The 18,965-nt window shown below is 40.3% G+C and overlaps 1 protein-coding gene across 5 annotated transcripts in view; it reads left to right on the top strand.

The window, feature by feature from the left end:
- Positions 1 to 18,965, top strand: part of CSMD3 (CUB and Sushi multiple domains 3) — a 3,270,409-nt gene that overhangs the window by 1,317,903 nt on the left and 1,933,541 nt on the right. For all 5 annotated transcript variants that reach the window (XM_069621531.1, XM_069621530.1, XM_069621528.1 and 2 more), the window contains 2 exons: positions 7,188 to 7,275; positions 14,846 to 14,970. In XM_069621531.1, coding sequence (XP_069477632.1) covers positions 7,188 to 7,275; positions 14,846 to 14,970 — 213 coding nt within the window. The remainder of the gene's footprint in view (positions 1 to 7,187; positions 7,276 to 14,845; positions 14,971 to 18,965) is intronic.

Genomic DNA, 18,965 nt, shown 5'->3' with positions numbered 1-18,965 from the left:
GAGAGATTGCATTGTCATTACACGTTCTGCCTGCCGGTTCATTGATATCAGATATTGTACAGATGGTGTGCATTTATTCAAGTGAGAGCACAACCTAAATGTTGAAAATCATCTAAATGTCCTTTGCTAAATTGTGGCACCAGCCCAGTAAGTCAAGCCGTACATATATGCATAGATTGTGTGGGGTTCACTACGTGGACAATCTACAAGTACAATCTACTATGTTGTTGTTTCTGATATTTAGCTACCGGAGTATGACAAACAACAGCTTTTGTTGTTTGTGTAGGTACACATTTAGTCAGAATTACATCCGGTTCACTCCTTACCAAGCTCATCGAAAATGTTATCAATGAAAATATAGACATATTGTCTCACCACATCTATTATATATATGTTGTCAGTATGCAGCAGGTGTGTCTTCATGCCAACTGTGTCATTATTTCTTAAAAATTGCTAACTTCTTTTGTGGTGTCTTGTATGTTACCAATCCATGTACAGAGTATGAAGGATGTAATTAGAATACAGAAGGTGGAATGAGATGAGAGAGTATGTGCGAGAAGAGCAGAGGTAGTTGAGAAGGCAGGATCATGTGAGGACCGCTGGAATGGTTTTAATGTAATGGACTGAACCTGAAATAAATATATTTTACATGAAGCGATGTCCATCATAGATACTTCATTGTGGTGAGAAAATTATGTTATGTTATGTTAATTACACTTATAAGGCGCCAAAGGCACTCTGTGACTCACTTTGTCACTATCTGAACATGGACTTGCAAAGGGGAAACAAATAACAGAAGCCTCTGTATATGTGCTCCAGCATTAGGCCAGCACAAGTGTTATGGGCAAACTACCAACCACACAAATCACCCCCTCAGCCCCACTTGATTCACACATGACTTAAGGTAAGTATTACCCAAGCCAACACAGTACCTTAGGAGAAAAGTTGAGCTTCAGAATGGATACCCTGAGGGTGCATCCGCACAGGACACAGTCCCTAGATTCTTGGTCTGGATATGAAAAAGCTGGACACTGGATGGGAACCTGCAGCAGCAGTCAGAGGAGGCTTCCAGCAAAGAACTTGTCACTGTTTCCCATGGCTCTCTCAATTTAGCACCTTTTTACCGAAGTGAGAGGAAGAAGGAATCTTGCCATTCGCATTCTCTTCACTATCTTGGTCCGGCACTCTGGTGAGGGGACTTCAGTTATTTGATTCATGTCTCTGGATATACAGCAGGAGTGCATTATATTTCAGATTGAATTCAGCTAAGAATACCATGTACTGGACTTAGCCTTGAGGTCCCAGAGTATTGTCGGTATGCAGTGCAGAAAGGATGCAGCACATCATGGGATGGCTAAAAATGCATATCTTCTAGAGACTCCTGGGTAGGAGTCATAATATTAGGGACCCCAAGGTCATTTGGAAGGAAGGGTTGCATCAGGTTCCAGTTACAACTCAGGCTCTCAGGTCGGTGGAAATCGCTACAGATCTCTTTTCTTCATTGTCCTCTTTGGATTCAGCTCATCGGCAGTTTTCAGGATCAGGAACTACATCACATCTCCAAAATCTCCCTGCAGATTACAGAAAGGGTGGTATGGCTGACCAATCAGTACAGCCAGCCCCGCCCCCCCATTGAGAGGTGATTCCTTTCAGACAAAGTAAAAGAAAAAGGGCTGCCATGTCTTGGACTCCTCCCTCATGTCCTACCTTCTCAGACACTCTAAAGCCTTTGCAGGGAATACAAAGGATTCCCATTGAAGACTAAAATTTAACCGAGGTCGTTTCCACCTAGAATGTCAGAAGACCTATGAAACAACCACCACATGAGAAATGGCGAAAAAAGAAGGAGTCCCCCATTCTAGCAGAATGGTGGCCCTACTGTGCATTATTGAGGCTGACTGCCATCGTGCAAGTAAAAAAGACTAAAAGTCATACAGGTAAAGCCACTGCCACCATCCAATTAAGTAAACTTGCAATTTTAACAACAATGTTGCCAATTAAGTAAGAAAGGGGATACATTGAACCCCCCTGCTCTCCACATAAGGCGAGGGGTGATGGCTCACTAACAAAAATGTGAATCACACTTATCTCTTGGGAACAGTAGTTCACCCAAGAACTAATAAGTGAATTAACAGAAAGCCGCTGCATTTGAAATGCTCTGTGCTACAATAATACATTACAGTCAGTCTAAAGTTATAGGAAACTATAACTCCAATCCTACACTATGGATACACGTAAAAATGTCACCCAAAATAAGAGTAAAAGACTTGATGAGAGGAGAAAACGATTCCCAATCACCTAGGGACAAGGTAAACTAATTACCAAGACCAAGCACAACATTCTGGGGTTGATACATGTCTGGAAGATGTATTATCATTTTGAAAATCTTACCTAAAACTGCTGCCCCCAAAAAATGATCTTCTCCCTGATCCCCCACCATAAATGTCAGATGACCTGAACAAGTACAAACAGTTAATTTCCAAAATGGACACACTCTATGAGATAAAAATGAGTGTCTTGGAAAGGTACATTTTTGGTAAAAGAGCACAAAGACAAGAGAAATCAGTGGAACAGTTCATCACAGCACTTAAAAGCCTCACCAGAACGTGCAGTGCTGAACAGCAGACAGACAAATGGCTCAGAGATCAATTTATGCTTGAGCGCAGAGGCAGCATGACCAGGAAACAACTGTGCTCAAAGGGGGATCCTCCCCTAGATGAAGCTCTGAGGATATCCAAAAAAGTTGAACACACCAATAAGTGTTTTCAGACTCTAAAAAAGAAAGCTCTATAACACAAATCATGAGAACACAAAGGAGTCAAAGTCACTGAGTTAGATGAGGCAATATCCAATGCCCAAACAAAAGCCAATGTGACATACAGACAATTCATAAGAGCTGCAAATCCAGTCAATAAAAAAATGAACATGTGAAGCACAGCGCCATTGCAGAAACTGTGCTTCAGGTGTGATTCATGTGTCATTTGGCGAACAGTCCCTCCTGACCTACTCTGAAAGCAAGATGCGCCAGGTGCAAAAGAAAGGGACACCTAATCAAATGTTGCTGGTCACAGATGATCAACCTCATCAAAGGGATGTATGAGTATACAAAAGAAGCTGTGTTTGCATTAGGAGAGGATGAGGGATTTGAAGGTGCTGCAGACCCAATGTGGAATAATGGTAAATGTGTTGAAATAATGATCGACCCTGGTGCAAAGTGCACCCTCCTTCCCAAAAACCTTGTTTGTTCGACTATTTCTTGGAGAGAAACTGATGGATGTAGGCATCAGACCGGTAGATTATGGAGGTACAGGTATAGGCATGGTAGGATGGTTTATGGGAAAATGTTAGTTCGAAGGAAGAGTTGACTATTTTAAATTATACTTTAGAGAAAAGGAAACCACCACTTTGTATATTCAACATAAAATGATAAGAAAATAGATAAAAGCAGTAAATAACATAGGGCCTCATTACACGGAAGGCGGTAAGCCATGGCGCTATTAGCGCCATGGCTCATGCCGGTAAAATACCGGCACCGCCTTGGCGGAAAGGGGATTTACCGCCCCATTCCAAGGTTGGTGGGGCGGTAAATCCCCCTTCCACCATTGCCCTTCCCCATTTCTGCCCCATAGGGCTCTATGGGAATGGGGAAGGCGGTAATTACGGCACCGCAATTTTGCGGTGCCGTAATTAGCTCCGAGGTCCCTTAGCGGGTTGGTTTTTAACGCCTGCAAAAAGCAGGCGTTAAAACACCAACCCGCTAAGGGACCTCGTAGTAAGGCGGTAATGGTTAACGGCCACCGTTACCATTAACGGTGGCCGTTAACCATTACCGCCTTCCATGTAATGAGGCCCATAGACATATATCAAGAAAACATCAAAACAGCAATTCCATAAAAGCAGATAAAACAAGATAATAACTAGTTTTCAGAATATGTCTAAAATATTTCTGCACTTCCATTAAAATTTGAAAACAAAATCTATAAGATTTAGATAATTTCCCTCCACAAACTGAGGCCATAATGAACATAAATCAGTAGAGTATACTTTGTTATTTTACGCTTTCATATACTTTGCTCTTAGGGAAACAAGAGTGGTACATGTAATATTGATGTGTTCAAGTGTTTCTATTACGTTTTCACCACATAGCCTACACTTCCGTTCAGCACCTAGGATTCCAGTTTTCCCACCTTTCATCTCCAAAACATTGCATACGTTAAATGAGAAGAGCAGATAGTGTCTGATAATTCAACCTTTTGGAAATGCTGCTATAGATGACGGTCTAATAATTTGGTCAATTCTATAGCTAATAAAAGGGCCACTATTGGACTTCGTAGACAGCTGTACACTGTGATCTTCATAACTGTAAGAAGTTAGCTTAATTGTCAACCAGAGTTGTATCGCCTGCATAGAATGTGGTGTGACAATAAGGTTCAGACCATCCTACCATTGGTTATAAAGAGTTATTATCTTAGCCAAAGACCCCAACTTGGTATAGTTCTCAAGACAAAGGAAGGCCTAAACATATTTCACAGTCTTCGTACCATTGTTAAGTGCCCGTAAATTTACCCAACACATAATTGTTCTTGAGATGTAAATGGACATTATCGTTATGAGAACAAACTATAACTACAAGAATTCAATAGACAGTGCTAGAGGCATTCTAAATAGTGTATGCAGTATTTTTGCCTCAAATCTGATTAAGTCAGCTCCATAAGCATGGCCCCAGATTTCAATCCCATAGATCAGCACAGGCAAGATGTTCAAAGTGTATAGCAACAGGATATCATGGATAGATGATCCACCATTCCTACCAATAAATGCACTAATTGTGTTCACCATTACCATGCATTTGAGTTTAGTTTCATGCCAATGGGTATTCCAGTATAAGGAGTCATCCATAAAGAGCCTGAGATATTTATAAGTGTGAACTTGTTTTAATTTAGCACCATCCATTAACCATACAGAACTTGATATCAACCTCCTTTTCATAGGGAATATCATGATCTTGCTTTTAGCTATGGTACATTTTAAGCCTTTTTGAGATGCATACACACCAAGTGCCCCAATCATGGACTGTATACCTTTACGGGTGTAAGCCACAAGTACAAGATCATCTGCATAAGTGAGCTGATTTATAAATGATGTGCCTAGTTTAACTAGACAGCGTTGTATATCGTTGAAAGACACATTTAAATCGGCTAAATACAGATTAAATAATACAGATTAAATAATGTGGCCACAACAATACATCCATGCTTCACAACTCTACTAGTGGGTATAGCAGTTGACAGTTTACCAACCCCAAGCAGACGCACTCTGATACTTGTATCTTTATGGAGCAACATAATCATCTTCAGTAATCCGGGGGGAATCTCCCATGCCACAGATTTCTGCCATAATCTGTTCCTCAACACAGTGTCGAAAGCGACACTAAAGTCTATGAAAACACAATATACAACCATCTCTCTTCTCAACCTTGTGTATTCAGCCACCAACACCAAAGTAAGACTATTGTAAGATATCATGGATTCATATCAAATGTCAGTCTGATTGGGGCTCAAAATACCCTTGACATGTATCCACTCCCTCAGTTCAGCCAGATCACTTTTACAAATATTTTAGCTGGAATATCCAGCATTGCCAGCATTTGATAATGTGAAGAACAATCACAGGAACCTTATTTATGAATTGGAAGGATATGGCTCTAATGCCACGTGCTAGAGAGTATGCCTGTTTTACCGATATCCATAAGTAACAAGTGTAGTGCATTTGCTCATAGATAAGGAGACCTTGTTAATAGGCCATTGCATATACCATTGTGGCCTGTGGCACGAGATTGGTTTAGGTGCTCTATGATTGAGATCATATCGAAAATCCATGTTATGAGAGGTATAGCTAACTCACTATCCTCTGCGATGGTGGTACCCAAGGTGGATTTGATGTAATCAACCCATATTGGCTCAGGCACACCATTTATAGGTATTTCTTTTTTTGAGGACACTCTTATTGTTTTCCATATTTCGGTATTATAATTAGATGTTGCCAGGGTGGCTATACAAATCTTTGTGTTCTTTTACCCATTTGCAATAGCTTTTTTTGGCACTTTTAATATGATCATTAATTTTATCAGCACTATAAATACCAACTGAAGTATACATACAAGCCTTGATAACAGCTCTACATTTTTTTGGGCTACAGAGATCAGTGGGTCATAGTTTATTCGCTTGGAGATCGCTTTACTACAGCGCTCATATGGGCACATCTAATCAGTAGCAAAAACAATTCTGCAATGGCTATCGATGAAATAATCAGTTCCCCAGAAAAATGTTCAATAAAAGTTGGTAAGAGACAGGCCGATGTCTCATACCCTTTTTTTACAAATTGTGGGGGTTCCATTGAATCCAATTTCCACTATTATTTACAAATATCTCACCACTGAAATCATATTGACTTGGTGGGACATTCATCTGCAGAGGCTGAAATAGAACACATAGCGGGGGGTGGTCTCGTTCTTCTCTTGATAGAATTGCCATGTCATGTGGAAGCACTCTTCCCACTAAAGCTAAAATAAATGCCCCATCAACGCAGGATGTTTAAGAGGATGTGTGCACCAAATCGGAGTGTGTCATGGTTCCAAGTCTGTGGCACATGATACAGTCTTGCATTGTGATTTTGATTTACATATTTATATTTAAGGATGGGTAGAATGAAAGACACAGTAAAGCAGGTTGTGACAATCCCTTAAGGCACTCAGTTAAAGGAGCAGTATAAAGGCTAGCAGTTGATTGTTGATGGGTATTTAATTGTTTTACATGCAGATGTGTCCACTAGAACACAGTATGCATGACAGCCTCTAGGACAAATCCAAGTTTAGAGGGTGCATCAATGCCTCTCCAACATCTACCAATTTTGCACAGTTTGGTGTGCATAAAATGTACATGCATGAACACATCATCTATGTTTACAGTAAATTCACATATTGACATGCTAGTTAATCTCATTATGGCTATGATCACTACAACAGTAATATAAGCAGTAAGAAATGGTTAATGTCTAATATTTACTTTGTAGAAACTAATCATCTAACCACGTGATTTCTAAAATCACTGTATTTATTGTTTGCTTTCCATCTGTACATACTTTGCACTTGATTAAAAAAGAATATTTTTTTTTTCTCAATTCTACAGTGAATGAAGGAGGTATTAAACATGCTTCAAATATGTGCCCTGATCCTGGAGAACCAGAAAATGGAAAACGAACTGGATCTGATTTTAGGTAAAGCATAGCCCATCCATGACTGTTTCATTTTGACATGTCAATACAATACTTTGCTTTGCAAAATCGGAATTGAGAAACAATGGGAAATGATCAAAGTCTGTGACAAATGCATTTATTTAAGTAGACAGTATTGATGAATGTTTCATAAATAGATTTACCAATTATCAATCAAATCAATCCCAAAGTTTATTTGGAGCGATAAATCCATGAATCTGTCACAGATATCACATTTCATACTCAAAAAATACATATTTTGTTTTTATTATTTGTATATGGTACAAACCTTTACAAAAAAAGAAAGTACTTTTGTTTAAGAAAAAGAAATAAAAACAATGTATCGACCTTCACAGAAATTGTAAGCCTGTTGACCAATACCACAATCTAGAAGAAGACAATGATCCTTGACATTCCTCTGCTTGGGCTTCTCCAGCTAGAGTGAAGCTCAGTTAACTATATTTCATCATTTGATCATGAAAGAGTTCAACAATAGTGATTCCAGAAATGCTCTTCCACTCAACTGTTGCCCTTGGGTTCATCCAGTCTCAGATAATGATATTACATTTTTCCAGAAACTGCACAGAGGCGAATGTTACATTACATTAAGAAATCACCATCTAAAACAGGCTCCATAGAAAAATGGTATCTGCATCAGCTCCCTCAATTATTACAACTCATAGAAACACATCATTCATATATAAACACAAACTTGAAATGCACCAAATCAATGTCTAAGAAACACTCGATGTAAAAACATATGTTTTTAAAGATTATGTCTCCAGCAAGTAGCTGTTACTTCAAAACGCCATCTCCCTCATTGATACGGACAGGTGAGTGAAACCCCTGTAGGCCAGTCCGACAAAACCCATCCCGCCTTTCTTTAAGGTGTAACTTTTCCACCATGCTTTCAGTATTTAACTGGCAAGGGTGAAAACACCACAGGTGCTGTTGAAGTTAACAGGAAGAACATCACCATATGCCACCCTCACACAGAATATTCAAGAAGAATCTACCCGTAAATCCTTAAACAATAGGCATAACAAAATACAACGGGGCAAGGACTCAAAACAGCCACAAATACATGTGTTATCTGTGCCCCCTCAATGTCTTTGGTCCATATCTGTTTGACCACCCCACAGATAATACATTAAACCTGGCCTTCGTAAGGAGGGCACTGTGCAGAGGCACAGTCACCACACACAGATAGACTGCACTTCCGTTTGAACGGTCAAGTGGTATGTAGGCTCTAACCTGTGTTTTGAGCATCATATTGTCTTCCCTTCATGATAACAAGAGTTGCATAGCCCTTGCTTTTATCAGTGCTGTTAAGAGACCTTCCATCTTTTCCAAATCATCAGATTATTTTGCCCAAGAAAGCTTGTGAAGGAATGACTTTGTATGGTCTAGCCAACCAATTTCATGATATTTACTTACAGTAATTTGATTATTAATTAGGTGTTTTGTTAGGTGGCTATTGTTCCAGCCCACAATGAAGCCCAGGTTGAAATAGGTCTCACATATATAGTGTCTGCAAGCTATACCATAGCTTTCCCCAGAAGCATAGACAAAACTATGTGTTGAAGGGTGTCTAAGAAGCAATCTTTTTTTTGATAAAAGATGTCTCTATATTTTGCACACAGGGGCCCCATGTGTACCCCCATTTGTAGCACCCATACGGCCTGTGGGAATGGCATTGCCCGCATAGACCTTGATCATGTGTTCCACAGATGAGTGTCCCAATTATTTGCTAATCTTAAAATACTGGCTATGGTCTGGCAAAAATGTCCCTAGTGCAAAGAACATATACGTGTAATGCATTGTATCACCAGTGCCAAATGTTGCCCCAGTGCTAATAGAGAATGGTATTAGCAATAGGGCTAAGTTTGACCTAGTGCAAACATGCATTGAAATAATGTTTTTATCAAAGGGCAAACTTTGTCTTACTGCAAATACACTTCAATTTGCACTTGTAATGGTGCACAGGTTTTCTAACATGGACCTTTATTTATTTATTTACATTTTTAAAGCGCTCACACAGCCCTGGGGCATCGAGGCTCTGTTACAGAATTTTATAACGCACTTAAATACCCAGAGGTTTCTAAGCGCGGACCCGGGGATAGAACATGTGTTGCTTCATGTCATCTTGCTTCCAAGGCAAGCACGTTGCCACTGAGATTTCCTCCCTACTGTTATTGGGAACAGGGCAAACCTGGCCTAGTACTAATACCGTGGACAAGTGCAACATTTATGTAATCTCTCTCCAGAAGTGCATTGTGACATACAATACTTTACATTGGAGATCACTATCTAATTGGAAGATGCAATCTATTCCTATACTCTGAGGAGCTACCTGATATGTGATAAACATAATACATGCAAAATGAACCAACATAAGATATAATTTAAGTGGGGATATCTTTGTCTGTTCAAGCACAAAGGGGTAGATGTTGTTCCAATTGCAATTCCAGACCGTGTGCTGTCTTTGTTGGTGTCTTGGAATCACTGGAACTGGAATTGCTGCTCAGTAATATGCAAGCTGGATGCACAAGATACATGTAGTTTATTAATCAAATAATTGCAAAGCACATTTGGTGCAAGTCAATCTTTTGCAATCTCCAACATCTTAAAATGGCTTAAAATTATGTTTGGTTTCACCGTATAGCACGTCCAGCATTATTGTTACCATGTAAGCACTAATATTCGGAGTAATGTCATTTCTCTAACTAATACTAAATGTTTATTGCATTGATAACACACTCTTAAATAAACCCTTTAGTTATGTATTGGGTAACCAACAGACGATACAATATATCCCTTGTTTTATCCCTTTGCAATTTGGACACAACTCTAGACATGCCCACACAAGGCTTGTGATGTGTAAATATGTTAAATACCCAAACAACATTCATAGACAAAGGATTACATAATGCAAATGTCCAAACATAGTACAATGCTGGAAATGCATATTACTGATACTACCATATCAGAAAAAAGCAACACGATTAAATTAAGCGATTAACCCAATCACATTAAACAAATCCACCAAAGGAAATCTAAGCACACTTATTTTAAAAGCTGTCCTCAAAATGTCAAGAGGTTCCTATGGAGAGAAATGGCATCCAGTGATAAAGGTAACACACATATTGGGTTGGCCTGATCCTCTCTCTATACCAGATTCTAGACCAAAGGATGTCTGACATGTGAGCACACACAGTCTGATCCAGGTACTAGGTTTGTAGAGAAGCTGCTGCCTTCTGAAGAAGTCACTTTTATTGTGACATAATCTTTGCAGTAAGAGTGCCGGGGCTGTCCCAGATGAGGCTCCACACATTGGGATATTCTTCCCAGATCCCAGCGCTAAAGAACACTTCATAAAATGATGATTCACCAACATGGAGATGGTAGGTAGGGAATGGGAGGTTGGCACCTGGGTTAGAGCTAGATGGTGTCAGAGACATGCGTGGGCTCCTCAAAATCAACCACTTCTATTAGTTCTCAAACAACACTAGCTGGTAAAGGCCTTCTATAAAGTACTTCCAAACACTGGACTAGGCCTTGAGTCCTGAAGGATCATTTAGGCTGGTTTTGAAACCCTCTGCTGGTTTTGCATCTGTCTGCACTCTAAAACACCCACAGCCACCGGAGTTGGTGCGTGAAGAAATATTTACACAGAAATCAAAGGCTGGTTTCACATCTCAATCGTATCCCAATGTTCTCAGTGATACTTTGTCAGATGGCTACTCCAACTCTGGTAACAAGCCGCATGTTCTAGTTTTGCAAGTTGCAGACGCATCTGCTTCAAGGCAGGTATGCCGTCCGCTGGGGTCAGGTGCATCATACAAAGTCACCTTTGCAGTTCAGCATCCTGTAATGCTGCATATGTGGGGCCCAGTAGGATGAGGTTTGTATGCCCTTATGCACATTCTTTGATTAAGTAAAGAGACCATTCCAGGATGACCTGAAACTAATGTACAACTAACATTTACTACATTTGATCTTATTCCCTTTATTTGTGTTCCAATGTATATTCCCACCTTTAAAACTAAATCGTGGAGACCTTCAGTAAATGGGAAGGGCAGTCCAAGTAGAAATCCTCATCAAAGTCAAAACGGAAACTCTTTGGCGAGCACATACAGATGGCATAACACTGTGCATGTAGCACTCCTTCTAGTCTAGTTTGTCCACCAGAGAAGTCAAACCTTCACCAGACCATGTGGTGTAGATGTGAATGGGCCATAATATAACTTCAAGGGTCATTTCATGAAAGAACACTTCAAGCCATGACTCCTCAGAGGTTTGAAGCAGCTGCCAGATCTGGATACTGAGAAAGGTGTAATGTATGGTTATGGCATGGAATTTAATGAAAGGATGGCCTGGCTAGCCGACCACAATTGAAGGTTTGGCAAGGGAAGCCCTTGCTTTTTTGATTAGTATTAATGATAAAATGTTCCATCTCAGAAATGGTGGTCTTCTATCTAGACCCCCCTTTCATAAGAATAATATACACATATGCCCGTGCATCCACACCCTGATCTGCAGCCCCTGCTCTTTTGTGGCACAGAGCAGGTTCAAATGCCACAGATGCCCTATTTGACAGATACTATGACAGCAAAGTCACTGCAATGCAGTGGCTGCATTTCAATTGGCACCTATGTTCCTAACCTACATAATTATGCTAAACTGCCAAAGTGGTGGCAGGACAACCTGGTCATATAAGACACATCTAGGTTTTGGTATGGTGTCTGATGGCCCGCATAATTATTATAGGCCATATCAGATTTGTAGCATACCAGTGTCAAACCTGTGAGCACAGAACATCCATGAGTACAATTGTGTAACTCCTCCCTGCCAATCGTTGTAGGTAACAACAGTTGATATCCTGGGAGCCTGGCTTCAAATAGGCAATTCCATAACAATGTCCTGCCTCTCAAAAGCGGGTTGCACACAATAGGGTATTTTAAGTGTAGGGTGAGAGAAGGTGGCAGGCTTAAGCAGAGCAAAATGTAGAAAAAATGCTCCATCTGTGGGCATCTCTTTCCTTCCTTCCTTCTCCCACACTTCCTGCAGCAAAACCCATTTTGTGTATGAGACAAACAGGCCCACATCACTTTATTATAGCACTGCTGCTTTTAACCAATGCACTGTTGCTTGTCTACTTTATATGGAAGGGTCTCTTCCTTTTTCCTTTGATTAATTTTGGGATTCATTGCAGGATTTCAAGAATAATTAAGTTGTGACCTCTTTTGGGAGAGCAGATCTTTCCAAAATCTTCAACCATTGAGGTGAAGGATTGTACCAAGGCACAGATTAGCTCTGTTTCATACTGATCCTCAGGGCACATTGGGGATGGGCTGCTTCTGCTGAAGCAAGACCTGCCAGTCTGTCAGCTTCCCTGGTACCCAGGACCACACTGAAGGTTAAGAACCCCTGCATGTGTTAACAATCCTTCCCCTGGGTTGTGAGAACATGAACAAGGGCTCATCTTGTCCTTGATCCCCAGATTGGAACTTGCAACAACTGTAGAAGCAAAGCAGCATGTCTCCTGATTCTACTACAGCAAACCACATTGATCTATCCTCAAACACATTCAATGGCATTTGAAGCCAACATGACCCAGGACCCAGGTGTTCCCTTTGGCACTTTCTTGGGACCTCTTTGAACTATTAATACTATACTTGAACGAGTTTGCCACCATACCCTGAAAGTCCAGCACAGTGATTGCACAGGTTCGAAGAAGAAGCTTGCCACTGTGGAAGCCTTTGAACCACCATGTCTCGGACTGTGTCTTCAACCACAAGCATCTTGGTCATTCACCTAGCTTGGACACCAAACTGAACATGGTAGACTCATCAACCCTCTTCTTTCTAGCACCACATTAAACTACTGTGAGCCTTATCTGCAACCTGACTCATCACATGCTCCCTTTTTGGAGCACCACATAGCTTCACCCAAACCTGGTTCGACCCTCTCACACAATTTTGAGATGCCTGGCTTGATGCCATACAACTACCAACAACTGATTACTGTACTGTTTGACGGCCCCAGACTCCCATGTCTATTAGTTTAGGAAACTAGAGTCTGGTTATTCCTCCTTGTGTACCTGTTTCACAAAGACATACCCTTTTTGACAAACATTGGAGTTATGCATTGTCTGTTCCTCTCTGCTAAGTATCCAGAGTGCTACAGTCTGCATTTCTCTGCCTTCCTGTACATGAGTGGGTTTTTTGGGGTTGTCTATGACATTCTTTACTGTGGATTGGTGTGTTTATTTAAAGGATATATATTTGTTTAGAACCTAAATTGGGCATTCCTTTATTTTGGACATTTGTCCTATTGCTATCTGTATAGCCACTGTCTCACATTCACACCCTGCTTAAAAGAATAGCCTGCCACGTTGCCATAAAAGGAAAATGTGGTTTATCTCCTAACTGTGCCTGTTTAAACTTCATGATTGGGATCACCATTGTTTTGAAGAAGTGTGATGGTTGAGTATACATCTGCTCTTTCCCTTTTTGTAGTCATTTAACAGGCTGAAAAACAATGGTCTAGAGGGTAGCCCAGGGCTCTGCCTGTGGTTATGATTTATGCAAAACCTTCCAGCTATCTGGTTTTGCTTCAGTCACCTCCAGTGGGAAGTGTTTGCCCAGACGTGGATCCCGTGTCGTCTTGGCCTAGAGACCCTAGCTACTCCTCACAGATGATGCCCAACAAGGCTGAAACATGTCTTGGAATGCGTTTGTTCTTCAGCAGAAGGGATGTGCCTTAGCAGTTTGGGCTGGACTGCTTCTTTTGGGGTGTAACCAAGCCTGATTTGCATATGGTCTTTCCCCTTCTGTAATGGATTGGCAGGATGAAAAAGTTATGGTCTGAAGGGTTGCCCAGAGCTGTGCCCATAGTTATCATTTGCTCAAAAGCTTCCAGTCATCAACCTTTGGTTTCGCTCAAGTATGCAGTCTAGCCATTACTCATCCTTGTGCTCATGCGGGCAGTAGTAATTCCATCAAACCACCCTTTCTGAGATACATTACCATCATCATTTTTTTTTATAGGTTATATAAATGAAAAATGCTAGGGCTTTTAAACCCTTGCCATATGGCAATCCTTCCCAGCAATCACCAACATTTGAGTGTTTGAAAGCGTGCATTTATTTATTTAGGACGTTTGTTAGTTGCCATTTAAGGCTATTGTCCACATTAGAAGCTGTACATGTGCAAGGCCTAAGGAGAATGACAGCCAGATAATATCCATTAGGGAAAATAGCAAAGTAGGGTTCAGCAAAAATGATTGTTGAGTCCCTGGCTATATGATTTTCAGGATACCCTCCCTACTAGAAAAGTGTTTCGAATGCAGGGATTAATCTGGGTGTAGAAAGATATTTTGCGCATGTGGAAGTATTACGCTCTTCAAAGACTGTCTCCACATGGACATGGTGTTGTGTCCAGACAACGCATCAGATGAGGATATTGTATTACTATTTTTTGGTTGCAAGCTTTACTTTTTTACTATAAAGAGAATCATAGAATTATGATCTATATGTACTTAATTCATTTTTCTTATTTCTGTGTTTTAGCCTTGGGGCAACAGTACAGTATTCCTGTGATGAAGATTATGTACTGCAGGGAGAGAAAAGTATCACTTGCCAAAGGATTGCAGATGTGTTTGCAGCATGGAGTGATCACAGACCAGTATGCAAAGGTAAAGAGGAAATAACACATTTCGAGTTTTCATTGTAAAGAGAGGTGAAAGATTTCCAAATAATGTATTTGCATTTGAATTGGAACACGTGTGGAACTTGTTTACACACTTAATCCTATCAACTATGTCACATGTAATCCGTGTGGTGGATATGAAGTAAGCAGCCTAGAAAGTGTGTGATAGATGACATAACTTTAATAGATATGGGACAGAAACATTAGTACTCACACAAATATCTCGAAATATTGTCAAGTATCACTTGCCAAAGAATTGCAGATGTGTTTGCAGCATGGAGTGATCACAGACCGGTATGAAAAGGTAAAGAGGAAATAACACATTTCGAGTTTTCATTGTAAAGAGAGGTGAAAGATTTCCAAATAATGTATTTGCATTTGAATTGGAAAACGTGTGGAACTTGTTTACACACTTAATCCTATCCACTATGTCACATGTAATCCGTGTGGTGGATATGAAGTAAGCAGCCCAGAAAGTGTGTGATAGATGACATAACTTTAATAGATATGTGACAGAAACATTAGTACTCACGCAAATATCTCGAAATATTGTATGGGTCTTCCTTTTTAGTTTAATTGTCATAAAAGTTCTTCAGGAAATTGCAGCCAAGGTGGCATCAGTATGGAAATAAATATTGATTTTCAGATTCTTAAGTGGTGATTGTGAACATCCTAGGGACAATATTATCTATTCTCAACACCGTACTCCCTGACATCTAGAACTGGCTCTCTGCTTTGAATCAGCTGGGTTTCACACAACAGCTCACCACCTACACTACATTCCTTGGGTTCTTCATTAACAGATGCCTGTCCATCAATGAGCACCAAGCGAGGAAGCCCCACATGGCTTTTAACAATGTTGCCTCCTGCAGAATGTCAAGCCCTTCATTCACAAAAACTACTTCAAATCTGCTGTCTAAGCCTTGGTGATGTCATGGGTGTTATTCTTAGCAGTGCACAGTGGTGCTGTGAATTACGGTTGATTAGCTTAGCATAACTGGTGAATTTCTGACGTTTTTTGGCTATACTTGTAATCATAACATATCTTTAACAACGTTTTTCTCAGTGAATTGCATGGGTTTTTACCAGTGTATCCATTCTTAATTTCCTACAATTTACAAATATCATACTTACCCCAATATAGCAACATTTCTCTCCAGTTTACAAAGTTGCACCTTAAAACTCTGACATTTTCCACCTTCTAGCATCATTTTGAACACTTCTGAAATGTTTGCAACTTTTTCCACAGTTTTTTGTGTCCGTTGACGTTCACTGGCTTTCTGGACAGTGTCAGGTGACTACAGGCAGATGTGCGGCATGATGACGTGTTCGCAAAAGCTTACGCTAGCTCAAAATGGTCCCCTTGCACAGCTCCTACACCTATTCTTATTCATTATCCCTTAACAATCTAGCACAGAGCACAAACTCGGAAGAATATTAGCAAGCTATTGCAATCCCTCCTCCCCAAGAGCCACCACCACCAGCTGGTGGACCTACACAACAAAAAAAGTGCAGTACTCACAAAGACAATGAAGAGGAGGTAGAGGACGTGCTCACACCAAGAGAGAATCATGTGTGTGGCATATCTTTACCACTGTTGGGAACATACCAAAGGCTAAAGCTACCAAAGTGAAATGCAGTGAGTGCGGACTACCCTGACAGTACTCCTATTGGACCTCCTCCATGCACCACTACACCCAATCCAACCACCACAATGCTCTCAGAAATGCTGTTCCTTTATAAGCAAGTAGTAGACTGTCTTCCTCCACCTCATCTTCCTCAACCAATACTGTAACCACACATCCTACTTCTGTGGGACACACAATCCCACCAGCTACCTTGCAAGCAATACAAGATGCTGTTTATCCATATCTTTCGAAGACAACAGTCCTCTGTAGCCCTGGTTTTCCCCATTATAAAACCAGGACTACAAGTACCATAATGCTTAATTTAAACCTGGACTGGAATGTGGTCTCCTGAATGGGACTGATAATCTAGCATGTATGAAAACCAATACAATAACAAGAAAATTGGGATCATGTCAAAACCAATAAGTAGCAAAAAACACATTTGTCTTTTCAGTAGAGCAACAATTCATAAGAGTAAAACGAAATATCGTACAGTTTCACTTATCTTCAGCACCTGATGCCCATTTATGCTGAACTTATTTGGGACATAATTGTGTGGCTACCTCTTTCAGCTGCTTTTAATCGGGAACTGGGTGGCATCAGAATCCTAGATGTTGTCAGTAAACAGTTGTCTGGATTAAACTGTACTCACAAAAAATTATTCTGTTTTTAACATTATTTAAAAATGAATCGAAAGGTGTAAAGTAAAATCTACAGTAACCTGTACGATGATTTAAAGAGAAGTTCAATTCGAATTCACTTAAAGTGATTGCAAGTTTTCTTTGTAATCAATGCACTATTGTGCTATGGAAGGGTGTCTTTATTGTAAAGCACGTACATGTGCATCTGGAGGGGCAATACCTTTAGACTCAAGATCATTGTAAAGAGTGAAGTGAATGTAATGAAAAAAATTAGGTCTTCAAGGTCAAGTGGAAATGCATTAAGGAGGCCAATTTGATGGCAATTGAAATAGCGTTTCAAAGCCAAGAGCTGGATATATAGCAATAACGGCAAGTCTTACTCCGATGGAAAAGAGAATCTAAAAATGTAACAGTTAGAAGATCAAAGACACCACATGAACATGTGAAAAAGTATAGCCAACATCCTTGAATGCCATTTGCTGTGAAATGCAAAGAAAGCACGTTTATGTTGGACAAAGTCCATTCAATGCAAATCTAGAGTGAACAAGAAGCTGATAAATCCACCCCAGAACACATACTGAACGTATCCGACAAATTACACACCTGGTGATGTTCTTTCCATAGTTACCTATGTTAGTGTACTAGAATAGCAGCATTCACAAAGACAGATCAGCACATATGAAATGTACCATTTCACCAACCACCTTGAGGCAGATGTTGATACACACATTGCTAATTGAACAACATGGAAACATGATACTGTGCATGTGTTTGCTTTTAGCTTTACGAATATTTAAATAGAATCAAAGATGTGCAGTGTCCACATATGTATGCTGCACTTATATCATACCACATTAAACTTGCAAAGCAGTTTAAATGTGGTGTCTGGCTATAGATACAATGTAGGCTTTGGTCATGTGTCTATCATACCGCGTTACAATTGTAATGCAGTTTAAATGTGGTGCCTGGCTATAGATACAATGTAGGCTTTGGTCATGTGTCATGAGGCTGCCTGTACGCCATTCCTGTGTGCAGCACCTTTCAGCTTCATAGTTATTGATATTGATGTTTTATTTCTATCATGCTTGTACACAAGCGTTTCAGAGCTTGACAAGGCAAGGAAGGGGAACAGGGCAGAACAAAACAGAGATTTTACTAGGCCCAGTGACATTGAGAACGCACAAGTGCATGGGAGAGGGGGAAAGTGCATGGAATGGGGGAGAAGTGGAAAGTGCAAAGCAGAGGAGAGACAGATAAATAATAATACATAAATCAATAATAAAGACAACAAACAGTGGTAGTGCAGCCAGCAATTTGCAAGTGCTTGCTTCATAGTTGAAGAAGTAGTTGCATGGGTTATGTCTGAAAAGACACAGGCTAGCTTGCAGTTCCATAGAGCTTAGGCCTGACTGGGGATATGATAATCCTCTAAATCACATGTGCCCACATAAAGCAAGTTTCATAGGTACATTCAAATACCCACATGGACAAACTGAGTCTTTCCTCCAATCCTGAGGGAGTGTGCTAGATCCCCCCACGCACACAGTAAGGGATGTGGTAGGTATAGACGTGGTGTAAGGAACTCATGGTTGCAACAGTAAAGACAGACACAAGTGATCATAGTTCGAGAGTGTTTATTCAACTGTTAATGCAGGGCGGAAAAATGCCTAACCTAAACCTAAATCTAAGATGGAATCAAGCTTCGACCATCA

The sequence above is a fragment of the Ambystoma mexicanum genome, chromosome 5q (assembly GCF_040938575.1).
Source record: "Ambystoma mexicanum isolate Mex_15411 chromosome 5q, UKY_AmexF1_1, whole genome shotgun sequence".
Classification (NCBI taxonomy): domain Eukaryota; kingdom Metazoa; phylum Chordata; class Amphibia; order Caudata; family Ambystomatidae; genus Ambystoma; species Ambystoma mexicanum.
This window is presented reverse-complemented; position numbering and strand designations above follow the sequence as displayed.